Source organism: Marmota marmota, unplaced genomic scaffold, assembly GCF_001458135.2.
Source record: "Marmota marmota marmota unplaced genomic scaffold, marMar, whole genome shotgun sequence".
In the NCBI taxonomy this organism is placed as follows: domain Eukaryota; kingdom Metazoa; phylum Chordata; class Mammalia; order Rodentia; family Sciuridae; genus Marmota; species Marmota marmota.
In genome coordinates this window covers 1,939,288-1,964,911 of record NW_026000272.1, presented here as the reverse complement: position 1 = coordinate 1,964,911, position 25,624 = coordinate 1,939,288, and the positions used below count along the sequence as shown (strand labels likewise).

Sequence of the window (25,624 nt, the reverse complement as noted above, 5' to 3'; positions counted from 1 at the left end):
TATCTTTGGTTCTTCTTCTACTACTACTGCTGCTGCTGCTTCTTCTTTTTTTTTTTCCAGTACCAGGGATTGAACCCAGGGCTGCTTTGCCATGGAGCAACATCCTCAGTCCTTTTCACTTTTTTTTTTTTTTTTTTTCATTTTGAGACAGGCAAATTTGAGTTGCCCAGGGTGGCCTCAAATTTGTGATCCTACTGTTTCATCCTCACATGTTCCTAGGATTACAGGTGTACACCATTGTACCTGGCTAATTCAATCATTTTTGTTGCTGAATATCATTCCATAGTATGGATGCAACACAGTCTTCTATTATACTTTTTGAATTTCTAGATAATCCAGATTATCTAGAGCTATATTTATATTTTATGAAGAAACTTAGTGTTTATATGATCTTTTAAGGAGAAGCATCTAAAATAAAAGAAATACTTTTTTATATCCCACAAAAGAATATTTTTAAGGAACAAAAATTTAAAAACTTTAATTTTTTTTCTTTTTTGTCAAAGTCATCTTAACACAACATCAAATAAATTTTTGGATTAAAAACTATGTAGCATATGAAGATTTGAAAAAAAACTATGTAGCCCTTATGCTTTCAACCATATGAATATAGATTTTATATTGTTATTGTTATAGTGAATTTTATATACTGATATGCTGCTTTTTTCCACTTGGACTTGTTTGATCATGTACCACAACTCATTCCATTGAGTTGATTAACGTTTTCTACCCTGATAGCTACCTCTGGCTCCAAAGAGCATCTTCATGCATGTATCTTTTTCTCCTCCTGTTGAAGGATAGCTATATAGTTCTTAGGAGTGAAACGATTGGGTCAAAGTGTAATGCTGTTGTTATGGCTCTTTTGATGAATCTCAACCCTACCCCATATTCACTAAGCAAGTTACTGAAGGTTCTTAAAACTTTGGTTGCAACAGCCAGAAATATGGTTCCTCCATCTTCAACCTGGGATGGTTGTAAGGAGAAAATGAGAAAATGCATACAACAGTCCCTATGGCAGTACTTGGCAAGATGAGGTTTTCATCTGTGGCGGCTGCTGCTTTTGTTATGATTGTGGTATTACTTCACTAACCCGATTCCATCATGCCCGCAGTTTTATGGACCAGTTGTACCCAGCATTGGTTAGCAAATGCTAGAGAAGCATTGCTGTGTATTTGGGCCCTTCTGCTTTGGGAAGTGCACTCATGCTTGAGACAAGTGCTGCTTCCAGGTTCTAATGGGGAAATAAAGACATAAAGTCATGGTAACAAGACAGAGCGAAGCAAGTGATGTGATGGGAGTCTGTCTCAAGTGCTGTGGAAACTTTGAAGGAGGAAGTGGTTAATTTGCCTGATCTAAATGGGAAGCAAGGTTTCATAAGAGATGATTCTTGCTAAGCCAGGGCTTTACCCATAGGGAGAATTTTGGTAGCTGGGGAAGACAAATCATTCTAGACAAAAGAAATGCCTTAAACAAAGCATATATATGTCTTGATGATAGATGGAGTGTCTGAATAATGGGGGAGGGGCTCAGTTTGCTGGAGGCAGAATGTTGTGGGAGAGAAGCTACAGAAAGAGACTGTGAGTAATGTCATGGCCTGGAATTATGTACCTAGGAGTTTAGTTTCTATCCAGTAGGCAATGTACAATGGAGAATGTTTAGGGATGCATTTTGATTATATATATGGCCATCTTAATGCTTGCTCTTTCATGTGTGATCTATATCATATTTTTGTTCAGAAAGTGGTAAAAGGGCCAGGTTTCTAAAAAAAAAAAAAAGAAACCCACCTTGAAATCTTATGGTTATTTTTACATGTTTTTGATATTTTAATTATACCAACAGAAATACTGACTTTTGTATTTTTGTCCATTACAGGATTCTGCTCTAATACTTGATGTTCCTCTGGGTGTGATCTCAAGAATTGAAAAAATGGGAGGCGCGACAAGTAGAGGAGAAAATTCCTATGGTCTAGATATTACTTGTAAAGTAAGAGATTCAGTACTTTTCTTAAACAAAGAAAGAGACACATAAATGTTGAATGATAGTAGAAATTTAATGTGGGCTTAAAACTTCAAAATCTCTTGTTCATGTAAGGTTCTAGAAATGGTTCTCCCCTTATGATTTGAGATTTCCAGAAATGCCTTGAGTGTGCATTCTCATATATGAGACCCTCTGTGGTCACCGTGCATGAGGACTAGAAGAACTGGACAGTTTGTTAGCGTGACTGAGTAGGAAGAAAACTTTATAGATGAAATCTAAACATTTTTGGTTTTTGCTCTAGTCTGTTCTGAATGACCCTTCATGTCATGTGTTACTAGCTTAGACACCTTTGTACCATGAAAGGAAAAAGGAATACAAGATATTTTAAATGGGATGTGCCCTTACCTCCAATGAACTTTGTTAATTTTGCTTAGTTTTCAGAGGTAGTGGTCTATTGTGTTTTAGGGTGGTAAGTGGGAGAAATTTAGATAAAATAGTAACTGTTTATTGAGCAACCATGTCCATCCAAAAACAGGCAAGGTTATTTGCATTCAGTCCTCAGCATAGCACATAGAGGTAGATAGCTTGCAGATGGCAAACCCAAGGCTCAAAGAGTTTGGTGACTACTAAAATTTCCCAAAAAATGCCAAACCTGGACTCCAAAGACAGTAAGGTAATCAATCATTTTGTAAACAGCAGGCCAAATTTTCTGGCAAAGAAACCCATTTTCCAGCTATTGGGTATCAGAAGACTACTATGTGTAGCACATGCCGAATTTTAGAAAGAGTTGGAAGGGATTTGGAAGCCATTTGTCCCAGTAGTTCTCAAACCTAGATATGCATCAGGACAATCTAGGGAACTTTAAAAAAATGTAGGTCTTTGAGTTCTACCCCAGATCCTACTTTAAGATAATCTCTGAAGGATGGGACCTGGAAGGTTGTAATGCTTCCAACTGTGTCAGGTGACTATGAATCATCCCATCATTCTAGCACAGAGGTCAGCAAGCCTTATCTTTAAATGGCCAGATAGCAAATATTTTTGGCTTTGTGGGCAACATAGGATTTCTTTTCACCTGTTCTTTTTTGTGTTCTCTGTTTCCAACACTTTTATTTTTTTAATTTTTTAAATTTGTTTTTGTTTCCAACACTTTTAAAATATAAAATAACATTCTTGGCTTGGAACCCATACAAAAAGTGACCTGGGCTGAAGTTTGCTGACCCCTGACCAATCTAAGTTCTTTATTCCATGAATTGGGGAATGAGGCCTTTGATAAACAACATGACTTGCCTGGGGTTTTCCAAGGAGCCAATGGAAGAGCCAGAATGAAAACCCAAGTCTCCTATTCCAAGGCTTTGTGCACTGTGATTTCTAAAGACCAACCTCTTCTCCTTAGGTTTGGACTTTGAATCCAGTACAGTATTTTTCTCTCTATTTATAAATGATCAAAACAAGTACACTCTACCAGAAACAAGCTTGAACTGAAATTCTCCACTACTCCCTACCTTATCTGGTTTTTGTTTTTATCTGAACTACCTTTGTGCCTCATCTATTATCCTGGTTTCTGTCTACCCTTTGGAATCTAGAAGTATGGAGATTTACTATGAAGGACTTTTTTTGAGTTTTGCATAAAAGGATTATTGGGAAGTAGAGTGATGCATTAAAGCACTCAAGGAAAAATGTGGTTAAAATATTTTAAAAATATTTTTTAGTTGCCAATGGATTTTTTACTTTGTTTATTTTTATATGGTGCTGAGGATCAAACCCAGGGCCTCACACACACCAGGCAAGTGCTCTACCAGTGAGCCATAGCCCCAGTCCATGATTGATATTTTGAAGACTTTGGAGTGACTAATTTTAGGAGGAATTTTAAAAAATTCTATTTGCTGCCTTATCAATAGGAAAACTTACTTAAATATGAATTTCCCCAAATTAATAAAACAAAAGCACATTCTTACCCTTTGTTTATTATAAGAACAAAAGGCTTAGTAACACTCATTAGGCATAATTCTCAAATCTTACATATGTACAGATAAATATATGTATATTTTATAAAATATAAAAATTTATTTTTACATTTACTTATACAAATATATATGTATACACACACATACACACACAAACATACACACATATGTATACAATGTTATAGCATAGGTTTTTAGCTAAATTATCTCCCAGATGCACCAAAGTTGCAAGAGTTATACCTCATATTGTCAGTAACAGACCTTATGTTGTTACAGAGAAATCTGCTGCAGTGGTATCAAGACTCACTCATAGGTTCTCTTGCACTTGCACTCAGTAACCATAGTACAACTGTATTTGTCTTCCAAAGCAAGTCTAACAACCCCTACACATTTAGCTATCCCAACTGTGCATGTAAGGGTTTATACTTGCCAATAGCAATGTTCACATGGTGAACATAAGTCCTAGGAGACCTTGTCCAGTACCAGGGGAGAAGGTAGCTCTGCATATACGAATTTTTGCCCTGCAAGACTCATGGTAGCCCCTGCTCAAGATTTGGAATCTTTTTTTAGAAAATAGAGCAAAACCATACTATTACAGAGCCTTCTCTGTCTTTCTCTTCCTCATTCTCATTTACTTGACTCAAAGACAACAGTGATATGTGTTGTTTCTTTGGAAATGCTTTCTAGAAATTGGCACCTCATTAAATCAATCATATCAACATAAGACCCAGTTTATAAATAGATTGAAGGTCTGACTGGGAGATCTTTACCAGTTGCCCTGATGAGTCAAACTCTGAGGAGGCCAGGTAGAACTTAGCAGTTAGTGTATGCTCCTATTTCTGTTACAGATTTGGTGATCTACTGCCTGTGAGTCATTTGCCTTTTCCACTTCAATTTTCTTGTTGGCAAGAAAGTGTCTTTAATTGCATCTGAATCAGATGGCAAAAAGAAGTTGCTTGAATCAGTTGTGCTTTGGCACATGAAAAGTACTTGTTTAAATCCCTGAGAGAGCAGAATAAATATTTAAGTTAGAGATAGTTATCATTGACCCATGGCTATTAGGAAGAAAGTTCCTCACAGGTCCTTGAGCCCAGAGTTTGCAAGTCTCCATTGCTGTACCTTTTAGCATATCTCATCCCATTGAAATGATTTTTCCCTTCAGATGATTATTGCTTTGTGTCATGAACTGACAATAACATCCCAGTGTATTGGGGACGTGATTTAAATTGGTTGTTGGATTTTATTCAGTTACATGCTGTTAAAAATGAAAGTAAAGGCTGGGATATGGCTCAGTTGTAGACCACTTGCCTTGCATGTGCAAGGCCGTAGGTTCCATCCCAAGAATGATAGAAAGGAGGAAAAAAAAGCACAGAATCCTGGATCTGGTAAGGCCCAGTAGATGTTATTGTATAGAGAGTGATGGATCTCAGGGTATTCATTAGAGATCTGAGAGTCTCATTCATACTTCCTTTACCCTTTGGGATGTCTTCTAGATGATGAAGCCTTTTCTGGTCCTTCAGACTGACGACTTATGAATCTTTAAGAGTACCTGGGGATAACTAACAAAAAATCACTCTGAACAGTATAAAGTTTGTGATGCCCAATAGGGCAGGGATTGGGGCTGACTCACTCCTGAGGTAGCTGCAGGGCGTAGCATAGTGCTTATTTTTCTGAAATGACAGTTCAGAGTTTATTGCAAAGTATAATGTTTTCAGTGCTTAGCTACCACTCAGTCACAGCACCATGACTGCTTGTTAAGCTTTTTTTTCTTGTTTGTTTTTCTTAGTACTAGGGATTAAACCCAGGGCCTTATGTATCTAGGTAAGTGCTCTACCACTGAGCCTTATCCCCAGCACCATGATTGATTGTTTTAAAGAGACAGCCTTAAAACAATTCAGCCTTGACAATAAGAGTATTATATTTTTATACATAATACAAATTGAAATTTAAAGTAGCTCATTTCATTTGGATTCAAAAAAGGTTTTCCTGCCTGTTAAAAAGATGTGTATTAGAAGATATTTTAATTATTTTCATTGGTGCATTATAATTATACATGATAGTGGGAAGCTACCTTTAAAATCTGGTTATCATCATTAATTTCTGAAAGTAAAGTTATTACTAATATGAGATACTTTAGTGTGGTTATATAGAAACTGTATGAAAGCAGTATTGGATAGTAAAATTATATTACTCCATTACTTGTATGAGAGCTTAAAATGCCAATCATTTAGGGAGAGAGCTTCTGTATTTTAATGACATGTTTAACAATGTTGAGATTATCTTTGATAGCAGGTACTCTTTTGAAAATTTGTATGAATAGAATGTCATTTGATAATTTAAAAATCTCTTAGAAACCAGTAAATGTAGACATGGAAGAAGATGTGTAGGGGTTGTTTTCCTTCTTTTAATCAAATGATGCTTAGCTCTGTCTTCTTGTTACTGCTTGTTCCTTTGTCTTGTCTTTACTTTCATGTCTATAATAGAATATTTTCAGGTGTTCTTAAATGAGTTATTTCAAAATACCACATAAAGTAAAGTAATTTTTTACTAGTGTAGATTCATTGTCATTTTAGGTAAGTGACTCTTCTAATCCCTTAATTGAATGAAAGATTTTTTGCTAATTCATGTGACTTTATTGGTAGACTGAAATGTCAAATTTCTCCTTTGCCCCCCTAGGATATGAGAAACCTGAGGTTTGCTTTAAAACAGGAAGGCCACAGCAGAAGAGATATGTTTGAGATCCTCACAAGATTCGCCTTTCCTCTGGCCCACAGTCTGGTAAATTCTAGGGCTCTCCTAAGCATCAGAAGGTTCTCAGGCTTTCTCTGTGTAAACTGCCTGCGGGCTGGGATTCTCTTTTACTCACTCACTGCCTTGTGTTTCCTGGTGTGATTTGTATGTGGGGGTGTTTTATTAAATATGATTTAATCACTTCCAGGAGGACTAAGTCTCTCTCCTGCTAGTCTGCAAGATGGATTGACCCAGGTGACTGAACCTCAGTGCCAGGAGGCCAATGGGAGCCCTTCCTGAGCACAGGAGCTTTACCCAGGATGCCTTGTGCTCTCCAGCCCTGACTATGCCCTTTTAAATGTAGGGAATAGAGGATGGGGTGGCTCTGTGTATCACTATGAGGTCTGCTCTTAGAGTTCATTGTTCCTCACTTTGGTGCTAATGGAGAATGCTTGTCGGGCTTTTGTGGCTCCTCTTATAAATGGGAACATATCCTCTGATCCCAAATGCCATTTAGGCAAATGTACTTTTAAAATACATATGTGTTATATAGGTACTACATCCAGCACCTGAATAAGCAGGCAGGTTTATTTTGTAAAATAATGACATTTCAAATGTCATTTCATAACATTTAATATATATTTGCAGGATGGATTTATTACACATTTAATTAGTTATAATCTATGACTTAGTCCAAAAGGAAATGCAGTGTGTTAGTCAGCTTTTCATCACTGTGACCAAAATGCCTGACATGAACAACTTAAAGAAAGATTTATTTTAGTTCATGTTTTAGTGGTTCTAGTCCATGGTTGGCTAGCTCCTGTGCTGTGAACCTTGATTAAAACTGAACATTGTGGTGGAAGAGTGTGGTAAAGGAAAGCTTCTCAGCTAATGACAGCCAGGAAGCAGAGAGGAAGGGACCAGGGACAAGACATAGTTCCCTAGAACATTCCCCCAAGGCCCCACTTTTTCAGCTAGGTCCCACCTCCTACAGCTTCTACCACTTTCGATCAAATTATCCTTCCACTGATGAAATCAGAGGCCTCATGATCCAGTCACTTTCTAAAAGTCCCACCTCTGAACATGATTGTGCTGGGGACCAGGCCTTCAATACCTGAGCCTTTGGAGGTCATTCTAGATTCAATTTATAACAGAAATCCAGTGTTATGTCTACCTAAAACATTTCCTACTTCTTTACCAAACAATCCAGGAACACTTGCGTTGACCATGTGACTGAGCTAAACCTTTCCATGAGTCTTGTCCTCAGTTCTTCATTATATTGTGTCTCAGTCTTGGCTTCCTTTTTTCTGTCATGCCTTGCTTGCATCTTCTTATCCCCCTCCTCCTCTGGTTGATGCTAAGCACACTTGGAGGTGAATACCTGCTAAGTAGAGGGCAAGGACATAATTCTTCAACAAATATTTTAAGTAGAGGATATATTACACCTATATTTTAAGTAGAGGATAATTACACTGCAGACTAAACTGAAGGTGATGAGAGAGATCATGTAGAAGAGCTGTTTTGTGTTCTAGCTTTTCTTCCTATAACTCTTTAGCTGTCTTTTAATATGTTTGGGGATTTTTTTTTCTTTCTTCCAGAAGTATTTTAATAAAAATTGGCCATTTCCAAGAAACACCCACTGCATGCCCATCAATAAAAGAGAACCATTAACAAAATAGAAAATTTACCATATGGCTATGATTTAAAGAAAAAAAAATTGCAGACACTAAACACATCAGTAAAGTCCAATATTAAAGTTGCATTCCTTCTTATGGGCTATGATTAAGAATCTGATTAGATATCAATATAAAACTTAATACAAACGCTTAACTATTTAGGTCAAACGACCTCTACAAAAGTATCTGTCTTCCAAGGTATTCCAGTTTGAGACTCAGTTTTAGAATAAGGCATAACAAATATTTTTGTTTTAAGTTTTTATTATTGTATTTCTTGCAATAAATTTCAGAGGTTTATCAAATCTAATGAGATAAGGTTTCTTTTTCCCTGACTTTCACCTGCAGTTGTTCCAATCATAGGAAGTTCATGTGTGGTGGAGAGGAGGAACCATTCACAAAGGCTGTAGAGTTTAGAAGGATATGAAGTACTCACCATGAGTCTCATGTTGATTGTAGATGAAAATGTAATGCTTGAAAACAAATTCACTGATAGCATTATCGCTGAATCCATTTTCAGCCTTCTCTAAGTTTCTGATTTAACATGATTTAAAATATTTCTATATGAAACATTTCTAACTTTATTAGGATATAATGGTTTATGTGAACACGTCTTCTAAATTATTTTGAAAGTGAGAATGAGATTTATGAAAATTCAGTTAGGAAATAGGTTCTGTATTGGTTTATGTATACCTGGCCCTACATTATCAGAAATTTCAGGACTGGCTTACATAGCAGGTTTGGCACTGAGACCTTATTCCACCTTCCATGAAATCATGCATCATCAGCAGTTCCCTTTATCTGGCATGTTCTCTATCTTTTCCCCTTAAAAAAAGTCAACTATTAGGCTAGCTTTTTCTTTAAACTACTATCTCATCTCTCACTTTAGTGACAAAATTCTGAGAAGAATATTCTAGCCTGTCCTCATCACCAGTATCCATCTGTATTGCTGATACCTTCTTAAAGCTCAAAACCTCTTACTGGCTATATCTAGTGGCTCATTTCCATCCTAATTGTCTGCCATCTCTCCTTAACATTCAACAAATTTGAATACTCTCCTGAACATCTTGGCTTCTGTGTTCCCACACCATCTTAAATATTTTTCATAGAGTCTACTGCCTGTGCCTTCTCCTTAAATGTAAACATCTTGTCAGTGTTCCACTCTCAGCCCTCTTCTTGAGTTACCCACTTGCACCTCAAAGACTTCATTTACTCCTATGATTTAAGCTGTCACTGCTGTGTAGATGACTTCTAAATCTTGCCCTGTTAGAGTCCTTGAGTGTAACTAGTGTAACCTTCAAACATCTTCCTTAGAGCCAGGTGCAGTGGTGCAAGCCTGTAATCCCAGCTGCTCTGGAGGCTGAGGCAGGAGGATCATGAGTTCAAAGCTAGCCTTAGCAATGGCTAAGCAAGTCAGTGAGACCCTGTCTCTAAATAAAATACAAAATTGCGCTGGGGATGTGGCTCAGTGGTTGAGTGACCTCCGTAGCCCCCGCCCCCAAATAAAAAGGGCTGGGGTTGTGGCTCAGTGATGGAGCACTTGCCTAGCACATGTGAGACACAGGGTTCGATCCTAAGTACCACATAAAAAATAAAGTTAAAAAATTTTAAAAATATTCCTTAGGAAGTCCATATGAATTGTAAGCTCCTTGGTGCCCTAACCTCTTTGCAGTTCAGGAAGCCTGCTCTTTGTCCTCTTAAGTCCTGCAAGTTCAAGAATCCTTAATTGCTCAAGTTCCATAATCTGAAGTCACTTATTTTCATTCTTGCTCTGCATCATGTCCCATAGGCACATCAATTCCAACTCCTATAGATTCTGCTCATTAATAATTCAACTGTTTCTTCCCATTTCTCCTTGGGCTTCCTAATCTAGCAATGCTCTCCACCTGGTTTCCCTTTTTTTCTGTTTGTTTTGTTTTGAATTTAAACAATCATGTCTCTGTGTCCCTACCTCCCCAGCCCACTACCTCCAAAAACTCAGTGATCTCTTCATACCTTGTATCCTACACTACAGCCATGCAGGACTGCCCTGTGGTCCTTGGGCACACACAGTGCTTTCCAAGTTTGGATTTTGCTATTACCTTTACCTGTATCCCCCTTGTCTCTTAAATGCCCATTCTCCACACACTAGTTTTTCAATATGTTGCTCAGTCCAGGGTCCTTTCCCTTGCCATGTGTGTACCCTCTTGGTGGGTTCATCTTAACCTCTCACATTTTAGAGTTTGCAGGTCCTTCTGTTGGAACACTTACCTCAGTTTGCTTTATGTAATAATTATGTTGTAATTGCTGTCACTAACAGCCACTATACTGTGAGCTTATCAAGTCAGGGATCACCTTTTATCTGTCTTTCCACCCGTAGCATAATGACTTCTGTATGGGAAGAATGTTTGCTATTGTTTTTGGTGTTTTTGTTTGCAGTGCTGAGGATAGAATCCCAGGGCTTCAGACCCGCTAAGCAGGTGATATATCACTGAGCCACACCTAGCCACTGCATGGGAATTTTATAATGATGGCTTTTTAATTACTCATATTGAGTAGAATATGATGGAAAATCTTCATATGGAAACCAATAGGATGATGACAGTTTCTGAGTATTGTGGATCTAGTACCAGAGCTTGGGATTCTGTGTTGCTGTTACTGCAGTCCTCCACAGAGGGCTTGCTTTCTCCAGGCTGTGGCACTTGGCTATATTTTTCATATCTATGCTGAGAATCCCTGTCTCTTCCTTTAGGATGTCAATAAAGTAATGAACTAAAGAAAAGGAGTGACCCAATTTGCTCGTACAGAGTTTTGGAAATTGCATTCTCTTAAGTTTTAACCACTAAAATTCATGCTTAAAAATGTTTAAGTCAGTCACCAAAACAATACAAGATGCAGATATAAACAGATTGGTATTGACACTGTTTTGGGAATGCCAGTCCCTGATAAGTGAGTCAACAGGTGCAACTGTTTCAGAAATGGATTTCCATTTTGGAATTCTGTGTTGAGCTGTGTCAGGAAGCGGTGAGGGCATTTGAGAAAGTAGTACAGGACAAATGATACCTAGTTCCATTTGGGGATGTGAGGTATAGGGAAAGTGATATGACAAATACACATGGCCTAATGTAGGATACTCTGCATGCAGTTGTGTGGGAGAAATGCAGAGGAAGTTCATTGGGGGCTCACAGGAAGGAGACTGGAAAAACCTGCATGGGATTGATAGTTGTTAATGTGGGGCCTTGAAGGATGGATATAATTTCCAGTGGGCAGGGGAGGTGGAGGAAGTGGAATTTCCAATAGAGACAAGAGCTGATTCTCCACACAGTGGAGGGAAAGCTCACAGCATTGCAAGGGGTTTAAGAAGGTAAACTCATGGCTTTTGGCTGCAGTGGGAGGTTTGGAGTCACCTGATGGAAGGCTATGTGAGGGTGGGGAGCTTGTGTCTCAGGAAGTAATGGAGACTTACTGAAGGTTCAGAAATAATGATACTGTTGAAGACAACATTATGTAGAACCCGTGGGAAGGGAGAGCCAAGGAAGCTGGGGAGATGCCTGAGAGATCCAAATGAGAGGGCTGCAGGGCCTGAACCAGTGTGCAGGTGGAAAGGGGTAGGACAAGGATTTCACAGACTTGGGCAGCAGTTTCATCAGAGAGGTCGGAGAAGAGGGATGAATTTGCCTTGGTCATTGTGTTTGGGGCTTGAGTGGTAGGAAGGATGAGAGGCTGTTGACAGTAGGGAGTTCAGAAAAGGATTTCATTGGGGAAACATATGGAAGGGAGGAGAAATGTTCTTTCATTATCTTTGTATCCCCAGTGCCTCGGCCATGGCCTGCTTTAAGTTTGTTGAACTTTTAGGACTCCAGGAAAGGATCTCAGAGAGGGGACAGAAGCCAAACGGTTTGCAGGGGCTTAAAGGGAGAGTAGGTGGTTGAAATAAAAAGTAGGGGTAGCAGCCATAGCCAAGGAAGAAGTTTTTCTCCCTTAGCATCTGAGAACAGTGAATGACTGTATTTGTGGAAAGGGGGAAAGAAATCTTGCCACTTTTCAAGGCAAGAGAGAAGGGACCCTTTCTCAAACAAGATCCTGGAGAAGGCAGAGGGGGGATGGGATTAAACCCCATTTGTAGGGCAGTTTTGGAAAGGAGAAGAGACAATTATTCCTCTGAGACAGGAGGGGAAGAAAAGTTTCCAAACTGCCACAGTGGGGAATGTGAGAGTGTGCCAAAAAGGGATTTCCTGGAAGCATGCTCTAAGCCCGATTGCATTGAACAATACAAAAGTCCCTGCATGAAAAATATCACTACATGAATATTATTGCAACTGTTATACCAGCTGCAGATTATTGCAGTGATTTTCACTGCCATTTGAAGGCAGAAGTAAACTTGCTGTTGTATCCATGAAATGGTGTCTGGAGGCCAAGAGAGCTGGGCTCCAAACCCAGCCGTGGGATGAATGGATTGTGAGTGGGCTTTCTTACTTCAGACCACCCCTTTGGCTCTCTCTGCCTCCTTCCCCATTAGTATTTTCACCACTCAGTGTGTTTGAGTCAGAACTTAAACTCCAAATTGAACTTCAGCTGTTTAACAACACAGAGTCCACCCCAAACCATTAACTTGATTGTTGCATGTTTTTTTGATAACATTTTATATTTCAACTAAAGCATTTCTTTTCTTGAATTATCTTTGCTTTGCTTTTCAATCACTAGAAATTTTACTGAATTTTCATAAATGGCATGTAACTCAATATGAGTTTTAGGTAAAAGAAATTTTGAAATCCTGATTTGTGGCATTTTATAAAGGTAGAAACCAAAATTGTGCACACAGGAGCAGGACCTTATGGCACTGCAAAAAAAAGAGAGTTTGTTGAGGTGATGTATTCAGGAGCAAAGTTCTTTCATTGCTTTCATTTATTATAGTTTGCTCATTTTGTACTCAGATGGGACAGAGATAGTATAAATTCTAGATGAGAGTTTGTTAAACCATCCTATTAGTGACCCATAAAATCAGTGTCCTAGAGCCAGGTGTGGCAGAATACACCTGTAATCCCAGCGACGCCTGCCTATAATACTAGTGACTCAGGAGGCTGAGACAGGAGAATTACAAGTTCAAGGCCAGCCTCAGCAGCTTAATGAAGCCATCAGAAACTTAGTGAGACCCTGTCTCAAAATTAAAAAAAAAAAATGAATAGAGCTGGGGATGTGGCTCAGTGGTAAAGCACCTATGGGTTCAACTGCCAGCATCAAAAAAAAAAAAAAAATTAAAACATCAGTGTCCTAGATTGCAACCAGAACTTTTAAAATGAATATAATAGAAACTATAAAGAGCATAACCTAATATGGGTAAGTATGGTTTCATGAAACATTTCTTTCAGGTGTGTGTGTGCATGTATATGTATGTGTGTGTGTGTGTGTGTGTGTGTATTCATAGTGTTAAAGAGCATTGCTTACTGTTAATCATAGTCAAGAAAGTTTGAAAAACACTATTTCAGATAATGGTAAAATAACATTAATTTTAAGTTAACATCAGCATTAATAAGCTCAAATCTATCTTCACAGCTCTAGGCATACATGGATTTTCTTGAATTTGAAGTGAAGATTGTGTTTGTGAATAAACACATGGGATGCACACTCACATACAGGAAGTCTAGAGCTAGAAGAATGAAGCCCAAGACCCAGTTCCAGTTTTATAGCAGCCACTGCCTGGGAGACTCCTGAAGGGACTTGTTTGGGAGCCCTTCCAATTTGTGGTTACTAGTGTGGACCACGGAGTCCAATGGCCCATGTGTGAATCCAATTCATTCACGTCCCTGCTTGCAACCTTGGAAGTCCCATAATATTTATGTACTTCAGTGTTCTCATCTGTAATGGGGATAATAACAGTCCCTATTCCATAGGGTTTTTGTAAGGATTAAATGTAAAGTGCTTATGACACTACCTGCTATGTGATAAGTGCTCAATAAATGTCAGCTGTTCTGTTATTAGCACACCATTTTCCCAGCAGGTATAAGGAATAAGGATGATTACCTCAATACACTTTCCCCCAAGACTATTAATATAGTAATTGTAATAATATGTGGAACACTTTAAGCCCTTCAAAGGAAAGATGCTACATAAAGATTAGTAGTATTATAAATAAACCACAGGTTGTACTTTGAGAAAGTATTGGTTGAAATTCTTCAATTTCACAGTATTAAGTCCAGAAAGCAACTGAATTAGAAATGGGAAATGTGGGAAGCAGAGCTATATAATGGACAAAATTCTTCACAAATAATTTTCCCTTTTCTCCTTCCATATTTGACTATTCAGGCTTAGTGCTTTCAGGGGAACATGATTTGGTCAAGTTTGTGTTTATGCACTTTGCCTTTTTCTGTGACATTCTGGATTGAGTTCCTTAGTGTTGTAGTATTTCCTGCTCATTATCTTCTACGAGGTGATTATAGTCATGAAGGTGGTGTTTTTGTTTTTGTTTTGGAGGGTGGTACATTTAACCTTTACATGAGGGACCTTGTTCTTGCTGACTTGAATTTCAGGAGAGAAGCAACTGGGTTGCAAGGCCTTTGCTGTGCCTTGTTCTTGCTGACTTGAATTTCAGGAGAGAAGCAACTGGGTTGCAAGGCCTTTGCTGTGCCAAGTAGTCCTCCAGGGACTGATGGTTTTGCACTGTGTCCCACATCCAAAGGATGGGAGGGAAGTCTTCCACACCTCCGGTGTCTTTGTTGCTTTGCTGAGAAATGGGAAAAATACTGAAGATTGCACTAGCATTTTAAATGAGGCTGAAGGGCTGGAGTTGTGGCTCAGTGGTAGAGCATTTGCCTAGCATAGTGTGAGGCACTGGGTTTGATCCTCAGCACCACATATAAATAAGTAAATAAAATACTGGAAAAAATCTTTAAACAATAAATGAGGCTGAAATTGAGTGGACCATTACTTTTGGGGCTTATTACCAAATAAATAGGTAAACGGAGAATAACTCATTTTCACATGGGGATTGAAATGAGAAGTACCTGCACACACTTCCTTCTTTCCACCCAGATGAGGCCTTAAGACTAAAGCATGTCTTAGTTGTCTGCTTTCTTTTGGGTCAGGACTTTTTTCTTAAATAAGCAGTGAACTTGGCTAATTGAAGAACTAATCATGCTTTTGAATGTCTTCCCTTCCTGCCTCCTTCAAGGCTGGGCCCTCCATTCTCTGGCCTCTGCCATGTCCCTCTAAGCCTTTGAACATGATTGGTTCTTCTCCTCACTGCCTGTCTCATGGAGCTCTTGTCTCATTTGTCCACAGAAGCATCAGGTCCCTGCCCACCTTCACCCCCACAGAATCCGCTCCATAACACATTGGAACCAGATCTCTAGCGCTCCTGCTCCAAGGGAACTATTCTGAATGTCAATTCATACCTTGAAAGTTATAAAACTTTTAGTCCCTTTGTTTTACCCTCTTCAACTGTGCAGTTATTTGACTCTTACCACTCCTTCCTCTCAAAGTTATATCATTTTAATGTTGAGTAGACATCAAAGAACATTTACAAAACATGTAAAATATGAAGAATACTGATTAAAGGAACATCCTTTGACCCCTGTGATGCATGCCGGGTAATTTCTTCTGGTTTTATCTTCTACTACAACTCTAACTGATCTATTGAGTTTTTCATTCCACTATTAAGTTTTTATTTATTTATTTATTTATTTTTCTTACATACATGACAATCCACTATTATGTTTTTATGTTATAAAAGTTGTTTTTGATTCTCTTAGATCTGTATGTCCATTATTTATAAACTCTTAATCTTGACCCTTTTATTTCTTCAAGCATATTAAACAGAGCTTATGGTAGGCATCTGATCAATATAATACCCAATATCTTTATGGCCTTTTCCTACCAAAAAGTGGTGCTTAGTTTCCTGGTATGTTTTTTGATTATCACCTGGAAACTCCTGTTCCTTGGAACTTTATCTGCAGAATACTTACAGGCTGAAATTGAAGGCAGTTTTACTGAAAGAAGATTGGTGTTTTTCTCTGCCAGACATCTTGGGGCACCACCAACTTGGGAAGGTTATAAATTAACTCTCCACTTGATGTTTTGGGGTCCATCCAGGTTTTATGATTTGGGCTATAAAGTACTTAAAGGCTGATTTATGGCTATAAATTCCTGGTGGCAGATAGTGGTAGAGATTTGTTTCCTCTCTTCCTCAACCCCCAAAATTCTAGACAGGTAAGTTCTCTTGGAGCCTCAAGGTGGTTATTTCCCCTTCATCCCTTTCCTGAGTAGTAGCACTTAGGAGGCCAGGCTTCTAATTTGACTCCATCTTTGGGGGGCCTGAGACTTCATGTCCTATCTCTAGTACCCCAAGAGGCCATGAAAACCAGTTCTGTGAGTACCCTGAAGGGGAAAGCCAGTATGTTCTCTTGCTCTCTACATTCCTGCTTCTGGGTGTTTACTCCTCCATCACAGATCCATTAGTGCATTAAAAAAAAAGAAAAAAAAAACTTCTGTTGTATCTAGCACTTCTGAATGTGTTCAGCAGAAGTCTTCAGATACCATTTAGACTATCATATTTCCAGATGCTTCTTCCTCTTTTTTTTTTAAACTTATCTTTCCCTATAGTCTCTGAGACCTTAATCTCATGTTCCTTCTACCTCTCACTTCTTTTTTGGTTCCCCTGCTTCCTTCAAGTTGTGATTTTTTTTTTTTTTTTTTAGAAAAATCTGTGCTTCCACTTGCCCCATCTTACCCCCTCAATAGTCCTTCTCACTCTCATGTCTATAAGCATTGCCTTTCTGAACATGGTTTCCAAATCTATAGCTTCATATTTTTCCATAGCTGCTATGTAACTTTAAGTGACACCAAATGCTTGTTTAAAATGACTCTCTCTTATTCCCCCCAAACTACTCATTTGTTGTTTAGTTACTTTTAATGACATCCTTCAGAGTAGCTCAAATGTCATCAATGTCTCCCTAGGCCTGTTTGTCAGGAAGTAAACCTTGGCACAGTCCCAACATGCTTTTCCTCTCTCACTTGTGACACTTAACTGCCTTCCTTTCAACATGATCCATAGTTTTGTCCTCTTTGTCTCTTTCCTTGGAAGCATTTCTAACTCCTTAAAGAGGGTAGCCATGTCTTACTTTTCTTTTTCTCCACTTAATATTTTGTTCATAGTTTGCAGTTGCAGTTAGAGTGCCTGTTCCCAGACAGCCTTGCCAAGGTATTCATTTCCTATTTCTGCTCTAACAACTCACCACAGACTTAGTGGTTCAGTCTCATTTTTCAGTTCTGTAGGTCAGAAATCCAAAATGGGTCTCACTAGTTTAAAATGAAGGTGTTGTCAACAGGGCTGCATTCATTCCAGAGGCTCCAAGGGAGAATCTTCTCCTTTGCCTTTTCCAGCTTCCAGAGGCCACTTGTGTTCCTCGCCCCATCCTCAGAGCCAGCAGTAGTGGGTCTAAGCCTTCTCAACTGAATCACTCTTTGCTTCCATCATCACTTCTTTTCTAACTCTGACTTTTCTGTCTCTGTCTTCCACTTTCAGGACCTTATGATTACATGAGGCACACCCAGCTAATCCAGGGTACTCTCTTCATTTCAATGTAAACTGATAGCAATCTTAATTCCACTTGGAACTTCAATTCTTCTTTGCTATGTGTAGTAACATAACAGGTTCCAGGGATTAGGACCTGGACATCTTTGGGAGGCTGTTATTCTGCCTACTATATCGACTGAATGTTTTTTGTTTGTTTGTTTGTTTGTTTTTGTTGTTTTGTTTTGTTTTTGTTTTTGTTTTTGTTTTGGTACTGAGATTTAACCCAGGGGTGCTCTGTCACTGAGCCACATCCCTAGCCCTTTTAATTTTTTTTTTTTAATTTTGAGTCAGGGTCTCACCAAGTTTCTTATGGCCTCAAAATTGCAACCCCCCTGCATCAGCCTCTCAAATCACTGAGAATATAGGCATGTACCCCATATCTGGCTGATTTCTAATTTTTTTTTATCTTTGACAGTCTAATAGGTGAAAATGTAGATTCATAGTTTTATTTTCTTTTTATCTCATTTGAATAGAATTGAATATCTTTTGGTGTAAACCATTTGTATTTCTATTTCTACATTCTTTGTCTTCTGCCTGTTTTTCTTCAGGGTTTTTGGTATTTTGGGGGGTTAATTTTTCTTGTTAATAAAGATATTCTTTATGATAATAGCTACATTGACTTGTGTGTTGCAAATATTTTTCCATATGGCTTTTGACCATACTCAGTGGTGGTTTTGCTATGAAGAATCTTTGAAATATTTATTTGGTAGAGTTTATTCTGTTAGTGTTGAGGGTCCCAAAGACCACCCAAAGACCAGGTGCATTGAATCACTGGGAAGACTCACAGGATTCAACATACAGTTGAACTCACAGGTAGGGTTTATTACATCAAAAGATGATAGAACAAAACCAGCAAAGGTAAAAAGTACATGTGGCAAAGTCAAGGAGAAATCAGGATTAAGCTTCCAGAATTCCTTTTCAGTGGAGTCATTCAAGATGTACTTAATTCTTCTAGGAACAAGTTGTGGCAACATGTTTGAGATGTTGCCAACTAGGAAATCTTGTCAGAAAGTGTCTGGGGTTTCTCTTGGGGGTTAGTTACATAGGCACCCACTGATTTGCACGTAACCTAAATTCCAGACTTCCAGAAGGGAATGCAGGGTTCATCATGAACCACATTGTTTATATGAGCAGCTCAGGCACAGTAAACCACTCTTATCAGAGAATGATGGGAACAGTTCCAAAATCCAGATTCCCAGGTGTCAGCCAAGGGCCAATCATGTAAGCAGGCCCTCCAAAAGAAAGCAGTCTCAGGCCTGTGATGTTATTGCTTATATGCACACTTTTTTTTGTTATAGATTCTGGGTTTTGTATACCAGTTAGGAAAGTCTTCTCCAATCAGAGCTATATAAGAATTCTCTTGTGCTCCTATAGTATTCTGGTTTCTTTTTAAAAATTTAAATATTTTATCAATTTGGAATTTATTCAGAGTTAAAATGTATATATGGACCTCTCTCTTTCTTCTCATGTGTTATGACAACATTTGTTGACTAGTTCACTAATATAAAATACACCTGTATTTCACACACAATTCCTCTGCAAATTTGGTCTGATTTCTAAGTGTTTCTCTTCATGCACTATTCCAGCTGTTGAAGTTTTATAAGATGTTATACTGTGTGAGAGGGCAAGCCTTCATTTACAGAAAGCCTTCATTACAATTGAACTCAGGGATCTAGAGTTGATACCTACTGTTTGTCCCCAAGGAATCCCATTTTCCTGGGTGATGTGGCCAAACAGATCAATGTGGTATAGTGGCACATGGGATGTCATTGGAGTATTAAAGGAAAGCTTAGAGGAGGAAAATTCTGGGAAAAAAATGAGCATTCACTAGGAAGAAATGGTTATGCCAAACTGAAGGAGCAGTCTGTGCAAATGTGAAAAACCAGACTGGACCTGCAAGGGATTTGGTGCCCGGGGCACACATGTTCATGGGGGAAGGAAAGAAATAGTGCAGAGTAAGGCCTGGCCAAAGTTTTCAGAGCTCAACCTGCCTTATCAAGAAGTGTTGCTTTTTTATCTTAAGGTGAAGGGAACCATTTAAGGGTTTTTTGATTGGTTGGTTTCTTTTTGGTACCAGGGGTTGAACCCACATCCCACATCCCCAGCCCTATTAACTGAGAGACTAAGTCTCACTAAGTTCCTTAGGGCCTTGCTAAGTTGCTGAAGCAACTTTAAACTTGAGATCCTCCACCTCACCCTCCTGAATAGCTACTATTACAGACCACTCCTGGCTATTTAAGGATTTTAAGCTAGAATATGACATGATTAGGTTTCTATTTCAAAAAGATTACATAGGCTGCTGTGTGCAGGGGTAGTCTATTAAAGGACAAGAATGGAGGCAGGGAAGAGACCATTTCTGGGGATCTTTGTTAGTCACCTTGCTCTGTGATGAAATGGAACAATAAAAGGAACAGGAGAGACTGGATTTCAGAAAGATCTAGATTGTAAGATCAGTAGAATTTGATGATTGAATATAGTTATGAAAGGGAATGGAGTGATAGAGTCCAGCCTGGATAACAAAGCTGATGGTGGGGCCAGGGACCAAGATGGGAAATATCCCCTTCACATTTGCTGAGCCACAAGTATCTATGGGACAACCAGGTGTACAGATCTAGGAGGTAGGTGACTCCCTAGACCTTGGGTTCTGGAATGGGGAGAGGATTACTTGGAAGGATTGGATGTAATCATTGGCATTTTCATAAATGTAGCCAAAATTGCTAGGAGAGAGAATTACAGTGAGAAGAGGTGCAATGTGCAGACCCTGATAAATGTCAGCCTTAAATGATTACAATTGTAGATGTTTTCAAGTGACATTTCAAATGTACTTTTGTGATTGTGGTCCTTTCATATATACATATGCGCGCGCACACACACACATATATATTTTAAAGTAACTGACCAGGAATATTAAACCACTTTGCCCAGGATTATAGATTTTGTCAGTGGTAGAAATAGGATCAGGAGAATTATTTATGCAAATGGAAGTATAAATGATAATTTATGTGCTAGCTTCTTTTGACCTATGAAACTTTTGTCAGATTTTTGGAATAAGTACATCACACTAATGTAAATGACCTTGCTATGTCAAGTCATGTGAAATACTTATACTGAAGGCATTAGCTTGCATTAAGATCTTAGAATTATATTTTGTCAAATTTCAATATCTCCTCAGGTTCTTAAAAATTTTAGCTACCTCAACTTCAATGAAAGTAATTTTTTCTTAGGTTAAATGTTCTTGTTTCTTAAGCATAATCTAAAAGATGAAAATGAGGTAATTATACATTGCTGCACCTTTAAATTGTAGATGGAAGCTTTTCAAAAGGTGAATGTCTCCAATTTGAGAAATTAAGTTAGAAAAAAACTCACATAAATTCTTGCTCAGATATAACAAATATTGATTAGAAAAGAAGTAGTGAGTGTTTCCCTGAAAATTTCAGGTTAGGTATTCAGAGACAAGTTTGTTTGTTCATGAAAAAATGGGTAATATTCCTCTTGAAAATCATGTCCATTGATGAGTAGCTACTATGTGATGGCAACATCCCTTGAAAGAAAACACTTTTAAATGTACATAGCTGATCAGTTTATTCCTCTGAATACTATAAAAATGATTTTCTTCTGAACTGTCTCCCATTTGAAATTATATTGATTTTTTACCGATCTAATTCTCAAACCTCCAGTTCTGTACCCCATACTGCATGTCTTTGAGGAAGGAGCTGTGTGAGATGGAGGAATCCTGAGCTGACAGGATAATCCTGATAGATAGCTCTCCTTGCTCAAAGGCAACTCAGGAATTGTTTGAGATTTAAAGATTCTGCTAAATTCAAAAAACTCCACTGTAGATGTTTAAGCAAATCAGTGCATCTTTATAAAGGTGCTATTTAAAAATAATAGCTAATTAAGTGAAAACTAAAATCTGTTGTCATTTCAGTTTTTTCCCCTATAAGATACAACAATGCTAAATGTAGCTAAATAGAAATGACAAGCTATATTCCCTATGTCAGAGCTGTTTTTATCCCTAGTGTGAAATCAGAGATTTTCATCTCAACTTTGTCCTTTAACATTTTTCAAATGTTACATTGTGCTATTTTTAATCAGGGAAAAATGCACATGATTGCTTTTTTAAAGTCTCTATGCATGGTATCTCTACACTAGCCAGTATCATAATTGTTGACATACCCCAACATTAATAGCAAAATAAAGAAAGACCTGCTCACTCAAGGAAGCCAAGGGCTAAGCATTTGAGAACGTGTTTTCTGATGCCAGTTTCCTAGTTTTGATACTGTGTTCTAGTTATAAAAGATGTTTACATTGGGAGAGGCTGGCTGAAGGGTGCATGTGTTCTCCTCATACATTTTTTTGCAACTTCCTGCAAATCTATGATTACTTCAAAATCATTCTAAATATAAGTAAAACAGCATCCCCTAATAGCTTCACTACAGATTCCTAATGGTTCTGGTGTATCCAAGGTCCAGGGCATGGGTAGGTCACCTCCTAGAGATTCTCATTCAGTATGAGTGAGGCAAGGCACAGGCATCCTATGGCATCTTGAAAGAGGGCCCAGGCCTACCCCAGTCCAATTCTGAGGCAGAGCCGTGGGCAAGGAGTAGGCCCTAGAAGGAAGTTGCAAAGGGGACACTGACCATCTACTGATCACCAACACTCAACCCAACACCCTCGCTGTTCTAAGATTTTACTAGGTTGGGGATGAATCATTCCTGAGTTTTCTGTAGGCAGAGAAATGAAATCAGTGCTTGGAGGGTTCATGGGTGGACTTTACCATTACCCACTTGGCAAATAAGACTTCCTGCTTGGTGGCTGGAATGGAAAATGCTCTAGAACCAGCTCTGTCCACGTGAACTGAGGGTCAAAACAGACCCACCCGAGGCTACATCTAGGAACATTTGTTGGAATGTCAACCCATTCATAAAGTACTAAAAACAACCAAAAGCCTTAAAAATGTCTTGTCTGGAAAGAAAATAAATGACAGCTAAAAACCTCAAGACATGTAACTCATTAATTTCAGGTTTGAATAGTTTTCAGACAGGAGCTTTAATTAGGCTTGTCACGAGTCACCACTTGCAGGGAGCTTTGCACTGTTTAATAATGAGGTTCAGATGAATGGATATTGTTAGCCTTGCTTTAATGTTTAATATTTGTTTTGTTTTTTGTAATAATCCACCTTTATGTTACTCCACTGACAGCTTGTATTTGAAGATTCTTGCTTTGTTCTCTTTTCTGAGTCTTTAAGAAAAAGAGGGAAAATTAAAATATCTGGTACATTTTACTTTAGAAAATCTCAGCATTACTTCTTTGTTAATGCTTGCTTCATTTGAGCCAAGTAGTTTATGGAAAGCCTAGTTTTTAAAGAAAAACCACCATGTAAACCCTAACCAGTAATGCTTTTTTAAAATGGTTTTCTGTAATTAGAAGTGAATTTATTTGGATGGTGGAAATATTGGTTTATGCATCTGGCCTTTTCCATCCTGAGCTCTGATGCAATGTTAGATGTATTGTCATATTATTTCATAATGAGAAATATTTGATATGTGACTCATAAATTTTCCTGAAATAATTGAGGTTCAAGCCTGGCTCTTAGCATGAAGAGTCAACTGGGAGCTGTTTCTGTCACCAAGTTGTAATAGGCATGTTACAGGGGTAAAGGATGCCAGTTCATTGCCTCCTCTGAACCTCATTCACAGTATGAAGTGTCATTGTAGAAGTAATCTCCTGAGAAAGGCCACCTGATACATAGGTACCATAGGGATACTGTCTCATTCTCATGCTAATGACAAAAACAATTTAATGTTGCTTGTGCTTAAGTTCTCTTAAGCATATTAAGGACATTATGGAGATAATTTTTATTTGGGTCATATAGCCTTTATCTTCTGATAACAGTTTTGTAAACTTATTGGTAAGTGTCTTACAGGATACAAAAGCATTTTATTATGAGCAATTGAGAAATAGTAATTTACCTTGAAAATACAGCTGGCAAGTTAAAGAATAGTGATACCATTACTATATTTGATGATTTTTCTGGAGAAAACCTTTTATCTAGGCTGTTGATTTAGGAACAGGAATTTTTTTAAAAGGTTGCAATATTCTCTTGAGTTCCATGCCAAAGATGCAAATAACTAAAAGCATAGGAACAAAAAATTTATGTTGAAGTCTTCTAAAGTGAGTGACTGTGTATCCTTATATCTCAAACTATCCGCCATCTACAACTGTGTCAACAGCATAGCATTCAGCAGTTCTGAGCATTTACCTGTTCCAGGTACTTACCAGTAGATTATCAAATGTTCAAAGCAAAGATATGTCACCAAGAGAATGCTTAGGTGTGCTCCATAGATTCTGTTTGTGAATAAAGAAGCACACCTAATGTTTTAGCGCTATTTTCACCAAGAGTCCCTGAGTTAAACTTCAGTTAACAGGAATATTTTATTTTCCCCAGTGGTACTGGGTAGTTGAGCATTGCTGTGGACTCGGTATCAGGTGAGGGCCTCAGTGAAGCACACAGCACTCAGGCCTAGCACTGCCCAAGTTAAGACCTGCTCAGGATGCTGCATGCTTGGGAGTGTTTGAGAAGAGAATAGGTTCCAGCATGTTCTTGATCAGTTTTTACCATAAACTTGTCATTCAAATATAGAAAACTTTTGCTGCTAGGTAATGGTTTTCCAGAAAATCCCTGTGACGTAAGGGAGAGGATACTGGTAGGCAAAACAATAGGCTAACAGGGGAAAGGGAAGGAGATACCTAGAGGAAAAGTACCCAGACCTGGCACATCTAGAGAAAGGGCTTCATTTTGTCATTCATTCATATGTGTGCTGCCTACCAGGGACCAGATACTGTTCTCATTATTGGACATAGAGGAGATGAACAAAGCAAGTGTTTGCTTATGTGGAGCCCATGTTCCACATAAGGGGACAGTGGGGTCCAATAGTAAATAAGTACTTAGATAATAAGTCAAATGGTCATAAGTGATAGGGGAAAGTAAAACAGGGGAAGGATAATAGGGAGTGATCTTGTAAGGGTAGTGTGTTGGTTTTCTATAAGATGTCAGGGAAGGTCATTGATTATGGTTACTCTTGATCAGACATGTGGAAGAATTAAGAGAGTAAGCCATGAGGGAAAAGGATTCCAGGCAGATGGAACAGTGGGTGCCAAGGCCCTGAGACTGGTGCGTGCTTGGTCCTTCAAGGGAGTGGCACAGGAAGTCAGTGTGGCTGAAACTGAGTGAGTAAATAGGGTCATGAGCAAAGACAAACCATGTCTTTGGGGGGGTTGGTGGCCAGATGGCACATAGCCACGTCAGCCATTGGAAGGACTTCCACTTTTACTCTAAGCCAGATGGAAAGCCACAGGAGGATTTTGGCAGAGGAGTGACTTGATCTGACTTATGACACTGTTACTCTGACCTTAGAGGTATAAAGATAGGCACAGTTAGAGATTATTGTAATAATCCGAGTGAGAGATGGTTTAGGATTAGACCAGGTTGGTAGCTGAGTAGGAACAAGGATGACTCGACAGCTTTTGGCTCAGTCAACTAGAAGGATGGAGCTATCATTGACTGAAATGGGGGAAACTGGGAAGAGCAGGATTGGTAAGGTAGAGTCAAGAATTTGGCTTTGGGTGTGTTAGCTTCAGAATTCCCCAGATGCCTCTGAGGGCAGTCTGGAAGGTTGTGAAGTTGGCACTTGGATAGCCATGTCCAAAGTTCAGAGGGGATGCTGGAGAGC

At 38.6% G+C, this 25,624-nt stretch overlaps 1 protein-coding gene and 1 long non-coding RNA gene across 4 annotated transcripts in view; one reads left to right on the top strand and one right to left on the bottom strand.

The window, feature by feature from the left end:
- Window positions 1-25,624, top strand: part of Mtm1 (myotubularin 1) — a 74,829-nt gene that overhangs the window by 14,694 nt on the left and 34,511 nt on the right. For all 3 annotated transcript variants that reach the window (XM_015498015.2, XM_015498014.2, XM_048797036.1), the window contains 2 exons: window positions 1,870-1,980; window positions 6,615-6,716. In XM_015498015.2, the coding sequence (XP_015353501.1) occupies window positions 1,870-1,980; window positions 6,615-6,716 (213 nt within the window). The remainder of the gene's footprint in view (window positions 1-1,869; window positions 1,981-6,614; window positions 6,717-25,624) is intronic.
- LOC125614352 lies at window positions 8,222-25,482 on the bottom strand. Its single transcript, XR_007344956.1, has 3 exons — window positions 25,472-25,482; window positions 19,775-19,778; window positions 8,222-8,480 (listed from the first exon to the last, which is right to left on the bottom strand). It is a non-coding gene; the product is annotated as an uncharacterized LOC125614352 (long non-coding RNA).